Source organism: Felis catus, chromosome E3 (genome assembly GCF_018350175.1).
Source record: "Felis catus isolate Fca126 chromosome E3, F.catus_Fca126_mat1.0, whole genome shotgun sequence".
Lineage (NCBI taxonomy): Eukaryota > Metazoa > Chordata > Mammalia > Carnivora > Felidae > Felis > Felis catus.
The window spans coordinates 34,835,153-34,849,138 of NC_058383.1; the positions used below are offsets into that span (position 1 = coordinate 34,835,153).

The 13,986-nt window shown below is 42.2% G+C and overlaps 1 protein-coding gene across 7 annotated transcripts in view; it reads right to left on the reverse strand.

Moving 5' to 3' along the window:
- The window catches only part of RBFOX1 (RNA binding fox-1 homolog 1), a 2,060,838-nt gene that overhangs the window by 73,563 nt on the left and 1,973,289 nt on the right, over positions 1–13,986 (reverse strand). For all 7 annotated transcript variants that reach the window (XM_023246535.2, XM_045047971.1, XM_023246513.2 and 4 more), the window contains one exon: positions 11,425–11,505. In XM_023246535.2, coding sequence (XP_023102303.1) covers positions 11,425–11,505 — 81 coding nt within the window. The remainder of the gene's footprint in view (positions 1–11,424; positions 11,506–13,986) is intronic.

Consider the following 13,986-nt stretch of genomic DNA (forward strand, 5'->3'; position numbering starts at 1 on the left):
CAAAGTGAGGGGTCGAGAAGCACAGCGGCGACGGAGATAAAACTCAGGAGGGAGGTGCCGCCCGGCAACCTGACGGCTTGGTCACGGACAGTGTAAAAGCGGGAGCAGAGGAAGCCTGAGGAAGCCCGAAACAAAGGTCGGGAGCGTGACTGCTGGTCGGGAGAGCAGCTACACTGCTACACTGGGTAGTTGTGCGACGCCATGGTCACTATTCCCGCGCACGCGCATACACACCTACAAGCGTCACAACACTCCACCCCGGTAAGTTGGGCAGCGCCATCTAGTGGGGAACGGAGCCGTTGCACTAAGCCCCGCCCAACCAGGCCAACCTGTTCTTCAGGAGCACAAGTCTCTCTGCCTGCTTTAGTGTACTGACTATAAAGTGCTTCATAGTTTGACTTCTAGGGGAAACCGAAGTAATTTCAATCGTATTTGTCTGTTTGCTGTTCCATCTATTCGATTTCCTTTTTTTTCATTTTTTTCTTGAATACAGAGAGAGAAAAAATTTATTTTTATTTTCAATTCTTATTAAAAATATTTTTTTTTGTTTTCTACTATATTTTTTTACTTTGTTGTAAATTTTTCAAATTCTATTTTACTTCCATCATTTCACTTTGTTCTATTTCATTGTATTCATTTTCTCAAATTTTCCAGTTTTCCTCCCCCCCTTTAATCTATCAAGCTCCTTTCAATAACTAGACCAAAACACACCTAGAATCTAGCATCATTTATTTGATTTGTGTGTGTGTGTGTTGTTTTTAATTTTTTAATTTTAACTTTTTTTTTTACCTTATCAATTCCTTTTCTTACTTCAGAATGATGAAATGAAGGAATTCACACCAAAAGAAAGAGCAAAAAGAAATGACAGCCAGGGACTTAATCAACACGGATACAAGCAAAATGTCTGAACCAGAATTTAGAATCACAATAATAAGAATACTAGCTAGTGTAGAAAAGAGATTAGAATCCTTCTCTGCAGAGATAAAAGAAGTAAAAACTAGTCAGGATGAAATAAAAAATTCTATAACTGAGCTGCAATCTCAAATGGATGCCACAGTGGCAAGGATGGATGAGGCAGAACAGCCTCTCCTTATGGAGAATAATGAAGCAGAAAAAAAGAGAGAAACTAAGGCAAAAGAGCATGATTTAAGAATTAGAGAAATCAGTGACTCACTAAAAAGGAACAACATCATAATCACAGGGGGTCCCAGAAGATGAAGACACAAAAATGGGTACAAGGGTTATGTGAGAAAATCATACTGGAAAACTTTCCTAACCTGGGGAAAGACACAGACATGACAATCCAGGAAGCACAGAGGACTCCCGTAAGATTCAACAAAAAACAACCATCAGTAAGGCATAGCATTGTCAAATTCACAACATACTCAGGCAAGGAAAGAATCATGAAAGCAGCAAGGGAAAAAAAGTCCTTAACCTACAAGGGAAGACATATCAGGTTTGCAGCAGACCTATCCACAGAAGCTTGGCAGGTCAGAAAGGAGTGGCAGGATATATTCAATGAACTGAATTGAAAAATATGAAGCCAATAATTCTTTATACAGCAAGGCTGTCATTCAAAATAGAAGGAGAGAGGGGCGCCTGGGTGGCTCAGTCGATGAGCATCCAAATTCAGCTCAGGTCATGATCTCGTGGTTCATGAGTTCTGGCCCTGCATTGGGCTCTGTATTGACAGCTCAGAGCCTGGAGCCTGCTTCAGATTCTGTGTCTCCCTCTCTCTCTGCTCCTCTCCCACTCCCACTCTGTCTCGCTCTCAAAAATAAATAAACATTTAAAAACAAAACAAAACAAAATAGAAGGAGAGATTAAAAGTTTCCCAGACAAACAAAAATTAAAGGAGTTTGTGACCACTAAACCAGTCCTCCAAGAAATTTTAGGGGGACTCTCTGAGAGGGGAGACAAGATTACAGAAATACATACATACATACATAAATATATAAATACATAAATACCAAAAGCAACAGAATAGCAAGAACCAGAGAACACCAACAGAAACTCCAACTCTACAAGAAACATAATGGCAATAAACTCCTATCTTTCAGTACTCACTGTAAAAGTCAATGGACTAAATCCTCCAATCAAAAGACATATGGTAACAGAATGGATAAGAAAACAAGATCCATCTATATGCTGTTTACAAGAGACCCACTTGAGACCTAAAGAAACCTTCAGATTGACAGTAAGGGGATGGAGAACCACCTACCATGCTAATGGTTGACAAAAAAAAGCTGGCATAGCCATACTTAATCAGACAATCAAGACTAAAATAAAGACTATAACAAGAGATGAAGAAGGGCCTTATATCATAATTAAGGGGTCTATCCACCAAGAAGACCTAACAATTGTAACCATTTATGCTCCAAATGTGAAAACACCCAAATATATAAATCAATTAATCACAAATATAAAGAAACTCATTGTTAATAATACCATAATAGTAGGGGACTTCACCCCACAGATCATCTAATCAGGAAATGATGGCTTTGAATGACACCCTGGACCAGAGGGACTTAACAGATATATTCAGAATATTTTATCCTAAAGCAGCGGAATATACATTCTTCTCCAGTGCACATGGAACATTCTCCAGAATAGATCACATACTAGGACACAAATCAGCCCTCCACAAGTACAAAAAGATCAAGATCATACCGTGCATATTTTCAGACCACAACACTATGAAACTCAAAATCAACCCCAAGAAAAAATTTGGAAAGGTAACAAATACTTGGAGACCGAAGAACATTCTACTAAAGAATGAATGGGCTAACAAGAAGTTACAGAGGAAATTAAAAAGTACATGGAAGTCAATGAAAATGATAACACCACAGCCCAAAACCTCTGGGATGCAGCAAAGGTGGTCATAAGGGAGGGAAGTAGATAGCAATCTAGGCCTTCCTTAAGAAGGGAGAAAGGTCTCAGATACACAACCTAACCCTACACCTTAAAGAAGTGGAAAAAGAACAGCAAATAAAACCCAAAACCAGCAGAAGACAGGGAATAATAAAGATTAGAGCAGAAATCAATGCAACTGAAGCCAAAAAAACCACAGAACAGATCAATGAAACGAGAAGCTGGTTCTTTTAAAGTATCAAAATGGATAAACCACTAGCCAGTTGGATAAAGGGGGAAAAAAAGGAAAGGACCCAAAGAAGTAAAATCAAGAATAAAAGAGGAGACATCACAACCAACACACCAGAAATAAAAACAATAACAGAATATTATGAGCAATTATACGCCAATGGGATGGGCAATCAGGAAGAAATGGACAAATTCCTAGAAACATATACGCTACAAAAACTGAAACAGGGAGAAACAGAAAATTTGAACAGACCCATAACCAGTAAAGAAATCGAATTAGTAATCAAAAATCTCCCCAAAAACAAGAGTCCAGGACCAGATGGCTTTCCAGGAGAATTCTACCAAACGTTTAAGGAAGAGTTAACACCTATTCTCTTGAAGCTGTCTCAAAAAATAGAAATGGAAGGAAAACTTCCAAACTCTTTCTATGAAGCCAGCATTACCTTGATTCCAAAACCAGACCCCACTAAAATGGAGAGCTATAGACTAATTTCCCTGATAAACATGGATGCAAAAATGAACAAGATATTAGCCAACCAGATCCAACAATACATTAAAAATATTATTCACCACGACCAAGTGGGGTTTATACCTGGGATGCAGGGCTGGTTCAGTATCTGCAAAACAATCAATGTGATTCATCACATCAATAAAAGAAAGGAGAAGAACCACATGATCCTCTCAATAGATGCAGAGAAAGCATTTGACAAAATAGAGCACCTTTCTTGATAAAAACTCTTAAGAATGTAGAGACAGAAGGATCATACCTCGAGATAATAAAAGCTATATATGAGAGACCCAATGCTAATGTCATCCTCAATGGGGAAAAACCGAGAGCTTTCCCCTAAGGTCAAGAACAGGACAGGGATGTCCACTCTTGCCACTGTTATTCAATATATTATTGGAAGTCTTAGCCTCTTCAATCAGCCAACACAAAGAAATAAAAGGCATCCAAACTGACCAGGAGGAGGTCAAACTTTCACTCTTTGCAGATGACATAATACTCTATATGGAAAACCCAAAAGATTCCATCAAAAAACTCTTGGAACTGATCCATGAATTCAGCAATGTGGCAGGATATAAAATCAATGCACAGAAATCGATTGCATTCCTATACACCAACAATGAAGCAACAGAAAAAGAAATTAAGGAATTGATCCCATTTACAATTGCACAAAAAACCATGAAATACCTAGGAATAAATCTAACCAAAGAGGTGAAAAATCTATACACTGAAAACTATAGAAAGCTTATGAAAGAAATTGAAGGAGACACACACACAAAAAGGAAAAATATTTCATGCTCCTGGATAGGAAGAACAAATATTGTTAAAATGTCAATACTACCCAAAGCAATCTACATATTCAATGCAATCCCTATCAAAATAACACCAGCATTCTTCACAGAACTACAACAAACAATCCTAAAATTTGTATGGAACCAGAAAAGACCCTGAATAGCCAAAGCAATCCTGAAAAAAAAAACCAAAGCAGGAGTCATCACAATCCCAGACTTCAAGCTGTATTACAAAGCTGTAATCAGCAAGACAATACAGTACTGGCAGAAGAACAGACACTCAGATCAATGGAACAGAATAGAGAACCCAGAAATGGACCCACAAACATATGGCCAACCAATCTTTGAAAAAGCAGGAAAGAATATCCAATCAAATAAAGACATTCTCTTCAGCAAGTGGTGCTGGGGAAACTGGACAGCAACATGCAGAAGAATGAACCTGGACCACTTTCTCACACCATACACAAAAATAAACTCAAACTGGATGAAAGACCTAAATATAAGACAGAACGGCATCAAAATCCTCGAGGAGAAAGCAGGCAAAACCCTCTTTGATCTTGGCCGCAGCAACTTCTTACTCAACATGTCTCCAGAGACAAGGGAAACAAAAGCAAAATGAACTACTGGGACCTCATCAAAATAAAAAGCTTCTGCACAGCGAAGGAAACAATCAGCAAAACTAAAAGGCAACTGACAGAATGAGAGAAGATATTTTCAAATGATGTTATCAGATAAAGGGTTAGTATCCAATATCCATAATGAACTTATCAAACTCAACACCCAAAAAACAATCCAGTGAAGAAATGGGCAAAAGACATGAATAGAGACTTCTCCAAAGAAGACATCCAGATGGCCAACCGACACATGAAAAAACTGCTCAACGTCACTCATCATCAGGGAAATACAAATCAAAACCACAATGAGATACCACCTTACACCTGTCAGAATGGCTCACATTAACAGCTCAGGCAACAACAGATGTTGGCGAGGATGTGGAGAAAGAGGATCTCTTTTGTATTGTTGGTGGGAATGCAGGCTAGTACAGCCACTCTGGAAAACAGTATGGAGGTTCCTCAAAAAGCTAAAAATAGAACTACCCTACAACCCAGCAATGGCACTACTAGGTATTTATCCAAGGGATACAGGTGTGCTGTTTTGAAAGGACACACGCACCCCAATGTTTATAGCAGCACTATCAACAATAGCCAAAGTATGGAAAGAGCCCAAATGTCCATCAATGATGAATGGATAAAGAAGATGTGGTATATGGGGCACCTGGGTGGCTCAGTCGGTTGAGTGCCTGACTTCAGCTGAGGTCATGATCTCGTGGTGAGTTCAAGCCCCACATCAGGCTCTGTGCTGACAGCTCAGAGCCTGGAGCCTCCTTCAGATTCTGTGTCTCCTCCTCTCTCTGCCCCTACCCCTCCTCTCTCTCTCTCATTCTCTCTCTCTCTCTCAAAAATAAATAATTAAAAAAATTTTTTTAAAAAGAAGATGTGGTATATATATATACAATGTAGTATTACTTGGCAATCAAAAAGACTGAAATCTTGCCATTTGCAACTACGTGGATGGAACTAGAGGGTATTATGCTAAGTGAAATTAGAGAAAGACAAATACCATATGACTTCACTCATATGAGGACTTTAAGAGACAAAACAGATGAACATAAGGGAAGTGAAGCAAAAATAATATAAAAACAGGGAGGGGGACAAAACATAAGAGACTCTTAAATATGGAGAACAAACAGAGGGTTACTGAAGGGGTGGTGGGAGGGGGGATGGGGTACATGGGTAAGGAATCTATTTGTGAAATCATTGTTGCACTGTATGCTAACTAACTTGGATGTAAATTAAAGAATAAATAAATTAATTAAAAAAAAGAATGTTGGGATGGAACCACCAATCCCAGGTTTGGGAAGCTGGATGTGGGATCAGAAGCACTTGTATATCAGGGCACATGTGAGGATATTTGCTGCAGGCAGAAGTGGTGTGTGGAATGACTGTGGCCAGAGAACTGCTCAGTGAGCATTCACACATGGGACAGCATGAAAACAGCCAGACAGCTGAATGGGAGGTAGTCACAAAATATGATTAATATGTGTAATGTGCCCATAATACGCATGTGTACAGCTGAATGGGAGGTAGTCACAAAATATGATTAATATGTGTAATGTGCCCATAATACGCATGTGTACAGACCCCTCCGTAGAAAAGCAAACAACTAACACCTCCATTCCATGTGTGTTTGTCCTTCTTTGCATCCTATTATGGAGAAAACATGTTAAGAGGTTTTCCAGGCAACCAACAGGGGGTTGCTTTCACGTTGTATGTTTTGGGGATAAAATGGGGATATTATCACCACATCATTCCACACATATGTGAGTGTGTGTGTTTATTAGCATGCTTCTCCAATTACAGTGAGCACACATCACATTTGTCATTTAAAATCTATTCATGAAATTGTAAAGAAAAAAAACCAAAATGGGTAACATTGACCTACTACTTCTTATAGAAATAAGGGCCCGTGACAGCTGGCTTTGCTAATCCAAATGAGAAAGTGACTTTGCCATTTATGAAACCTTGGATCTACCTCTTGATATTTCAAATAATAAAAAGGGGAGGTAATGTTCTAATTTGGAAGAGAGGTGACGGTTTCTCTCCTTTCCTATTTTTGCCCAGAGTCATTTCGGATAGTATGCAGGCGCTGTATGCAAACAGCACTGATCATAAAGCTGGTGACACTCCCCGAGGCAGGAGCCTCCAGACCACTGGCCCCAGGGCTGCGTGGGCAGTGAGCAACAAACCCGCTTTCAACAAACCTTGTCGTTGAGGGGTTGGTTGTGGGCTATGCAAAGCAACCACAAGGCAATTAAATTAATTAAAATTAGTTCAGAACTAACAAATCAGCTCACTGAATTCCTTTAATTTACTTGATGAAAAGTTAATGTTTTAAGACAAAAATATTAATATTAAATGGTTTCCACTTGGTACAAGGTGATCTTCCCTAATTTCCAGGAGTTTTTGCCTTGACTTCATTTGTCTGCCAGAAAGTAGGCTCACTTTACAGTCTGGATGCTAGTGGTTCATCAGAACATGTGAAAGAATGTGTGATGTTTCATGATACAACTTGAATTGGGTTTTCACACCAGGATAAAGGTCAGGATGAGGAGGAAAAACTGGGATCAGTTAGGAAGAATGGGGAGAATCTGTAGGATTAGGTTCTAATGACACAGAGCCATGAGTGGAAATCTCTCTCTAAATGCTTTCACGGCCTGGGTCATATTAGGATGATTCACTTAAGTAGGTGGAAAACCCATTATGCAAAAGTGCATCTTAAAAAACAGATAACCTCAAGTAGGAATTATTTTCATTACAGAGGAATTCAGCAGGGTTCCTTTAAAAACCATCTCCCCTACTGCATTTAAGGGTGTTATTTACAGATGATTAGCTATTTGGCTAGGCAGAGGGGCAATTTAAGTCTAAAACATCCAAGGCCAGTTAAAGATCCATGGGGGGAAAAACACCACAAACTCAGGAGTAATCATGGAAATCAGTGAACACACAGGATCCAATTTACCAAACTGTAATTTATACACACCTTTCTTCAAGAGTACAATTCTTAGATAGCCATGAGAAATATGTACATTTTCAGGTTAAAAAGCAGGTGTCCCTATAAGACTTCTGAGAAGTAAGGGACCCTCAGCTTTTGGGAAGAAGGCTGGATGGATTCTTAGACAAAAAGAGGCCACACCATTCGGACCCCAAAGACAAGAGATGTGGCTCTCGGCCATGTGTATGTCAGAGCCAGAGAGGATATGAACTTCATGTGGCCATGTGCATGCCCCTGGTGTGTGTGTGTGTGTATGACATAGAGAGATAGACAGAGGGCAAGCAAAAATGGCCCTTTACATGCTAGCAGGATTTTGTTTATAGAACATAGGGTGTGAATTTGCTCTAGAGCCTTCACCTTAATCTGGAAGAGAAAATCCAGATGTTATACAGAAGCCAGACAACTTGCACACAGTCGAGTCCTCAAAGGTGTTGCTCACTTGGACAACTAAAGCAGAGGATCTGAGCAATGTGTCTCAGGGAGGAATGGATTATCTTGGCATTCAGGACTGTGGCCTCAAGATGGAAACAATCTATAGTCCCTCTGGTGACCCACGTGGGGAAGCAGAAGGCTCATGTAGTTGTCTGTCCTTACGAAACACTAACCGAGCTTGTCTGTCTGGGTACTGTTGCTTAAGGGATAGACAAGTGAAGATTCTTATTGTAAGAAATTAGTTTTTGCTTTGTTATGGGGTAGGAGGAGCAGCTATTTATCAGTGGTTGTTTCCTTAGCACTACTCTGTACAAGGACATTTCTTTAATATTTCTGAAAGATTCCTAACCAACCTAAGTGCCCAACCCTGAAGGGGGGGGCAGATTAAAATATAATATCATGAAATGATAGAATATTATGAGGCCATTAACATATTTTCAGAAAGTGCACATGACATGATAATAAATGAAAATAATAGGATGAAAAATGTGTAGGTACTATGATTGATTATGCAATTTAAAAGTGAAGGGTATTGGACACACATTATATAGTTTCTATCATTATTATAAATTTTTACTTCTAAAGTCAGGAAAAAAAATGTATAAACCGTGAAGTGATATTACCATTTTGTATTTTCAATAATTAAACGGACCCTTTATATCTGAGATCAACACACCTTTTCTGTAAAGTGCTAGAAAGACAATATGTCAGGCTTCATGGACCATCTCTGTCTCTGTCACACGTTGTCTTATGCTTTTGTTTTGTTTCTATAATCCGCTGAAAAATCTAAGACTCATTCATAGTTCACAAGCTTTACAAAAACAGGCTGTGGGCTGTGGGTTGGATTTGGTCCCTAGGCTGCAGTTTGCCGACCCCTGCTTCAGATGACATTGTTTCCTCTGTATAATTCCCCCACTTTAAATATGAAGAATTTGTGACACCTTTCCATGTTTGACATTTATGACACACAATTTCCCTAAAGCTGCCTTAGAAGACCTACCAATTCAAACCAGCCAACTTGGAATTCATTTGTTTTGTTCACTTCTGAACAGGGAACTGAAACAGAAATGTGTATTTCATATGATCACTGAAAGCCATGCTTTCCAATATGGTAGCCATTAGCCCCATGTGGCTAATTAGACTAACATTAATTAAAATTTAATTAAATAAAAAATTCAATGCCTGTGTTCCACGAGTCCACGTACTGGACAGTGCAGATAAGGAACATTTCATCTTAGTTCTATAGGACAACGATGTTACAAAAAAACAAAACAAACCAACACTCTGGAATCCAACCATGGTAAGTTTTGAATCACCAACGTTCCTTCTGAAAATAATATTTATAGAGGAGGTGGGGGATAGGGACAATGGAATGATGATGATATTTAGGGTCAAAGGGAGTCATAAAAGCAGTCAAACGCTGAATAATTTCCCAGGCTCCAAAAACCAGTCTAGCACATTGTGTCTGTGTGATCCTGGGTTATCACTCCGTCGTGGTGCCCTCCACTCCTCCGCTGTAAAACAAACATTATAATACCTACCTGGTGCAGACTTCAAGGATGAAACAAGGTTCACATGTGAAAATGTGTACTAGTGTCCTAATTCTATGAGATAACATGCACACACATTTACACCGCCCAAAGGGGGCAACTTCCATACATTTAGAAAGAAGCACTTCTTGCCAGTATGTTTAGATTCTTGTATCTCAGGGACACAGAAAGATACCCTGAATTTAATGAGTGCCCACACTGCTATTGAAGATACGAGGCTGGTTGGGAGGAACACAGGCTTCCCCTACAACCTGGTGCCTTCAGAAACTCTCAGGTTTGTCACAGGCATGTTTCTGGCTCCGGGTGACTGCTTCTAACCTGTGCCCCACAGCAAAGAGTTGGGTTTTTGTGAGCCTTCGGGAATTGAGATGCTTGACTGGCACTCTGGGAGGACTCCTCTTTGTCTCATCTTCACATGATCATCGTGTACCTCTTGCCTCTGCTTTCCACCATCCCTCTTCTCTAACTGGCTTCTAGCAGCCCACCTTCCCCTGTCCCCACACTCACTTTTGAGCACTGATCCCAAAGAGGACCTGTTTGGCAGTTAAGGGGATTTCATCACCCATGAAATACATGAGAAAGTCTCAGCTGTGGCCAGGGGTCTTTTTGAGGAGAAGCAAACCAGCTCGGGTAACCATGATGGAATCCATGAGAACTGTAATTCTTCAACCTGTTCTAGGAACTGGGGTGGGGGTGGGGCATTCTCCACCCTGGAGCAACCATCCCAGGCAGAGAAATCCTTGGTTCTTCCACACCAACATTGTGACCTACCTTCCATATTTACTTTTGGGCCTTCTCCCCACTTGATGGCCACATTCATATCTATTAAAGTAGCTTTTATTGCTATTTCCCCCACCCAGTTACATGGGGGAGAACCACATTCTTCTCTCTCCTCCCCCTGCTCAATAGAATCACACAGCAAAGGGCAGAACAGCCTTGCAAACAAGTCGCTGTTTTCCAGTGAGAAAATGGTGCTGGGGAGTGACATCCAAGCACCTGTTGCTAGGGGAGGGTGTCGCTTGGATGGCCTGCGTATTTTACATACATCCATTATTTTCATGTTAATTTGCAAAGCTGGGATAGAAGGCAGGCAGTGAGCTTTAGACCCCCCCTCCCCCCACCATCATGCGCCTCCCCCCCCCCCCCCCGGAACGAATGCCCCATGTCCCATCCATTGGACCTGGTCCTGACAGGTCTTAACAAAGGATGACTGGGGCATCCGGGAAGTGAGCATTCAGATGTAATGAGTGAAGGAATTAGATGCTAAGGCGACAGGGAACACAGAGACATGCTTATGGGAACCAACTTCACCTTGTGGAGAGCCAAAGGGAGCGTGGAGCAGAGAGGGAGGGGAGGGGAACTTACATGGCAGGGAGGGTGATTGGACTCAGATTTATGTCACAAAACAGGAAGAGAGCCACAACAGTGGGCTTACTTGCGGAAGTATATACAAGTGAACTGGGGGCACTGTACATGGAAGATCCCTCCTGGTTTGCCTGGCACAACAGCACCGTACCTATGAGAGAGAGACAGATGGCATCTGGTTGGGGAACAGGCACACTGCACCTGAGAGTTCACGGCAACGCAAATAAGAAAGGCAGAGACACGAACACATAGCCACATCCCCGTGCCCATCGTGGGAACACCCACGGAAGCCCCATCTCAGCCGAAGGGACTCGGAAGCCCACCCTCCCCAGCCCTCCAAGAAAACGTCACTCCTTGTCATCCGGGCTTTGCGTAGTGGGGTCTGGCGGGCCCCAGGACCCGCCTTCAGATCAGAGATGGTGGCAGTGTGGCATACTTCAGAGGGAGCCTGAGAATTATCAGAGGGAAGTAGACGATAAGCCTGGCTCAGACACCACTTAGCTGTGTGATCTTGGCAAGTTACTGTACCTCTCTGTGCCTTGGGATTCCCATCTGGAAAATGGGGTGAATATACCTACCTCCAGGAAGGGTCGTGAATCGTATGGCTAGAGATGCGCCCAACACAGGGGTTGCCACCTAATCATCACTTAGCAAAGGGTCAGCACGTGCAGGGCTTTGTTTGGAGAAAACTTTTCCTCCCCCACACTTTAGACCTTCTGAATTCATTCTTCGGGGGAAGAACAGAAGTGCAGCAGGGAGGCAATGAATGCAACTTTCACCTTCCAAGTGACCCATCTGGGGGCCCACGCTGGGCTTGAGGTGAGACAGTCTTTGGCTTCTGCGGTTTCCCACTTGTTCCCAAAAGCTCTCAGGCTTCCAGTGGGAGAGCTGTCTCGCCAAGCCTGCAATTCAGAGCTGACTGTCCTCTGCCTGGTTTAAAGCAAAGGGCACCGGGCTTCTCCTGGCACAATGGAATTTTACAGCGGGGAAGCACGGTGGAATCTGGAGATAGCTCCTCAATCTATGATGTGTTTCGAACATCCACCCACTCTGAGGATGAGCAGGGTCAGGGATCCTCAGGGTATCAAATCCGTTCTCCTGCTGCTGCAAAGCTCACACTCGGGGACTTTGAAAAGGATGAGAGACACGTCTGAGGAACTGTCAGCCCATTACTGACGACGGAAACGGGCTCCTGTGTTTTCTGTTCACTTGCCTGGCTGGGCAAGGGCAGTGCCTCCATTTGGTTTTGGATCCGCTACCTATCGCCACAGCTGGAAGGCTTCCCCCATGAGAAGAAGCCTGCCTTACTGTGAGCTCACCTACATATGCTTGGAGACTTGCCACCCCTTGCTCACGAAGGGGTTCTAGAATCCTAAAGTATCTTTCCCAAGGTCAAAGGAAGTATAGTTAAAACTTGCAGCGTGAGTGGGGGTTTGCCAAGCAGAGAGGGACTGCCATGTGAACCATTAAGAGGCCGCCATCTTTCCTGAAGTGAAAAACGAAACACAGGTCCATGACCTCCGCTCCATCATCCTTCAGGTATGGAGCCAGGATGCATGGATCCCATGAGGAGGGCTGAGAAGGCTTCTGCAGAGCCACTTCTACCCTCTGTTCCCTGTGTTTCCCTGGGTTTTGTACATGATTTCCAGGTAAAGCAAAGTTATATTACAATCCCTGCCTCCTTCACTGGCTCAGCCACATCCATCCATTCTTTGACAAGGAGAAGCAGCCCATGGACCATTTGAAGAAATGTCCCCTGATCCTTCTGACGCTTACCCTGGTATCCTACACTTACAGCCGGAGAAGAGCCCCCCACAAAAGTCTGGGTATGAGTGACTGACCTTCTCTTGGCAGTGAATGTATTCAGAGTCTGGTTGGGCCTGAGTCATGATCAGACTTTGCTGAAGTGATGTTTCTTTCTAGTTTATTAAAAAAAAAAAACAAAACAACTTAACCCAACATATAAGCGGGGACTTCATTCACATGGTCTGATTTCTCCTCAGCAAGTCCTTCTGGTTTGGGCAAGAAACTGGCATAGTATGGCAAGTAACAGCAGACAAACCGAACACCAGATCTTTGGGGCATGGGGTCCAAAATCAACCAACGGGATGGGCTATGCACCCGAAGGACATGCCCTGACCCCCACTCTTCTTTATCAATGAGTACCGAGTCTGACTTTGCAGACGCATCCATCTCTGTGTTCTCGCTCATTGCTAGAACCTTAGATACACAGTAACATCTCTATAGGATACACCCATGGCTGCCACATCAGCACCTTCTAGGGTGGGACCCGTGAGAAATTCCATGGGTCTCTCCTATCCACCTCTGGTTAAAAACCACTTTTCAAAATGAGATCTGAAGTTTCTTGGTGGGCTGTGGTTTCAAAAGAAACATAGCACAGTTGTAGCAAAAATATATCCAGAAGGACATTGCGGTATTGTGTAGTCAAAACCTTAGGGTCAATTTTCAACACTCTCAATGCAATTTACAGAATCCCATTGGGACACAACACAGATTCCCTCTAGAAAGCTAAATCCTGGCAGGGCATAATGAAGCTTTCCTAATGCTCTTATGCTGTAGATTCTGAGAAACTGGATTGAAATAACTTCTTTGGACGTCCTCTTGGTAGTGG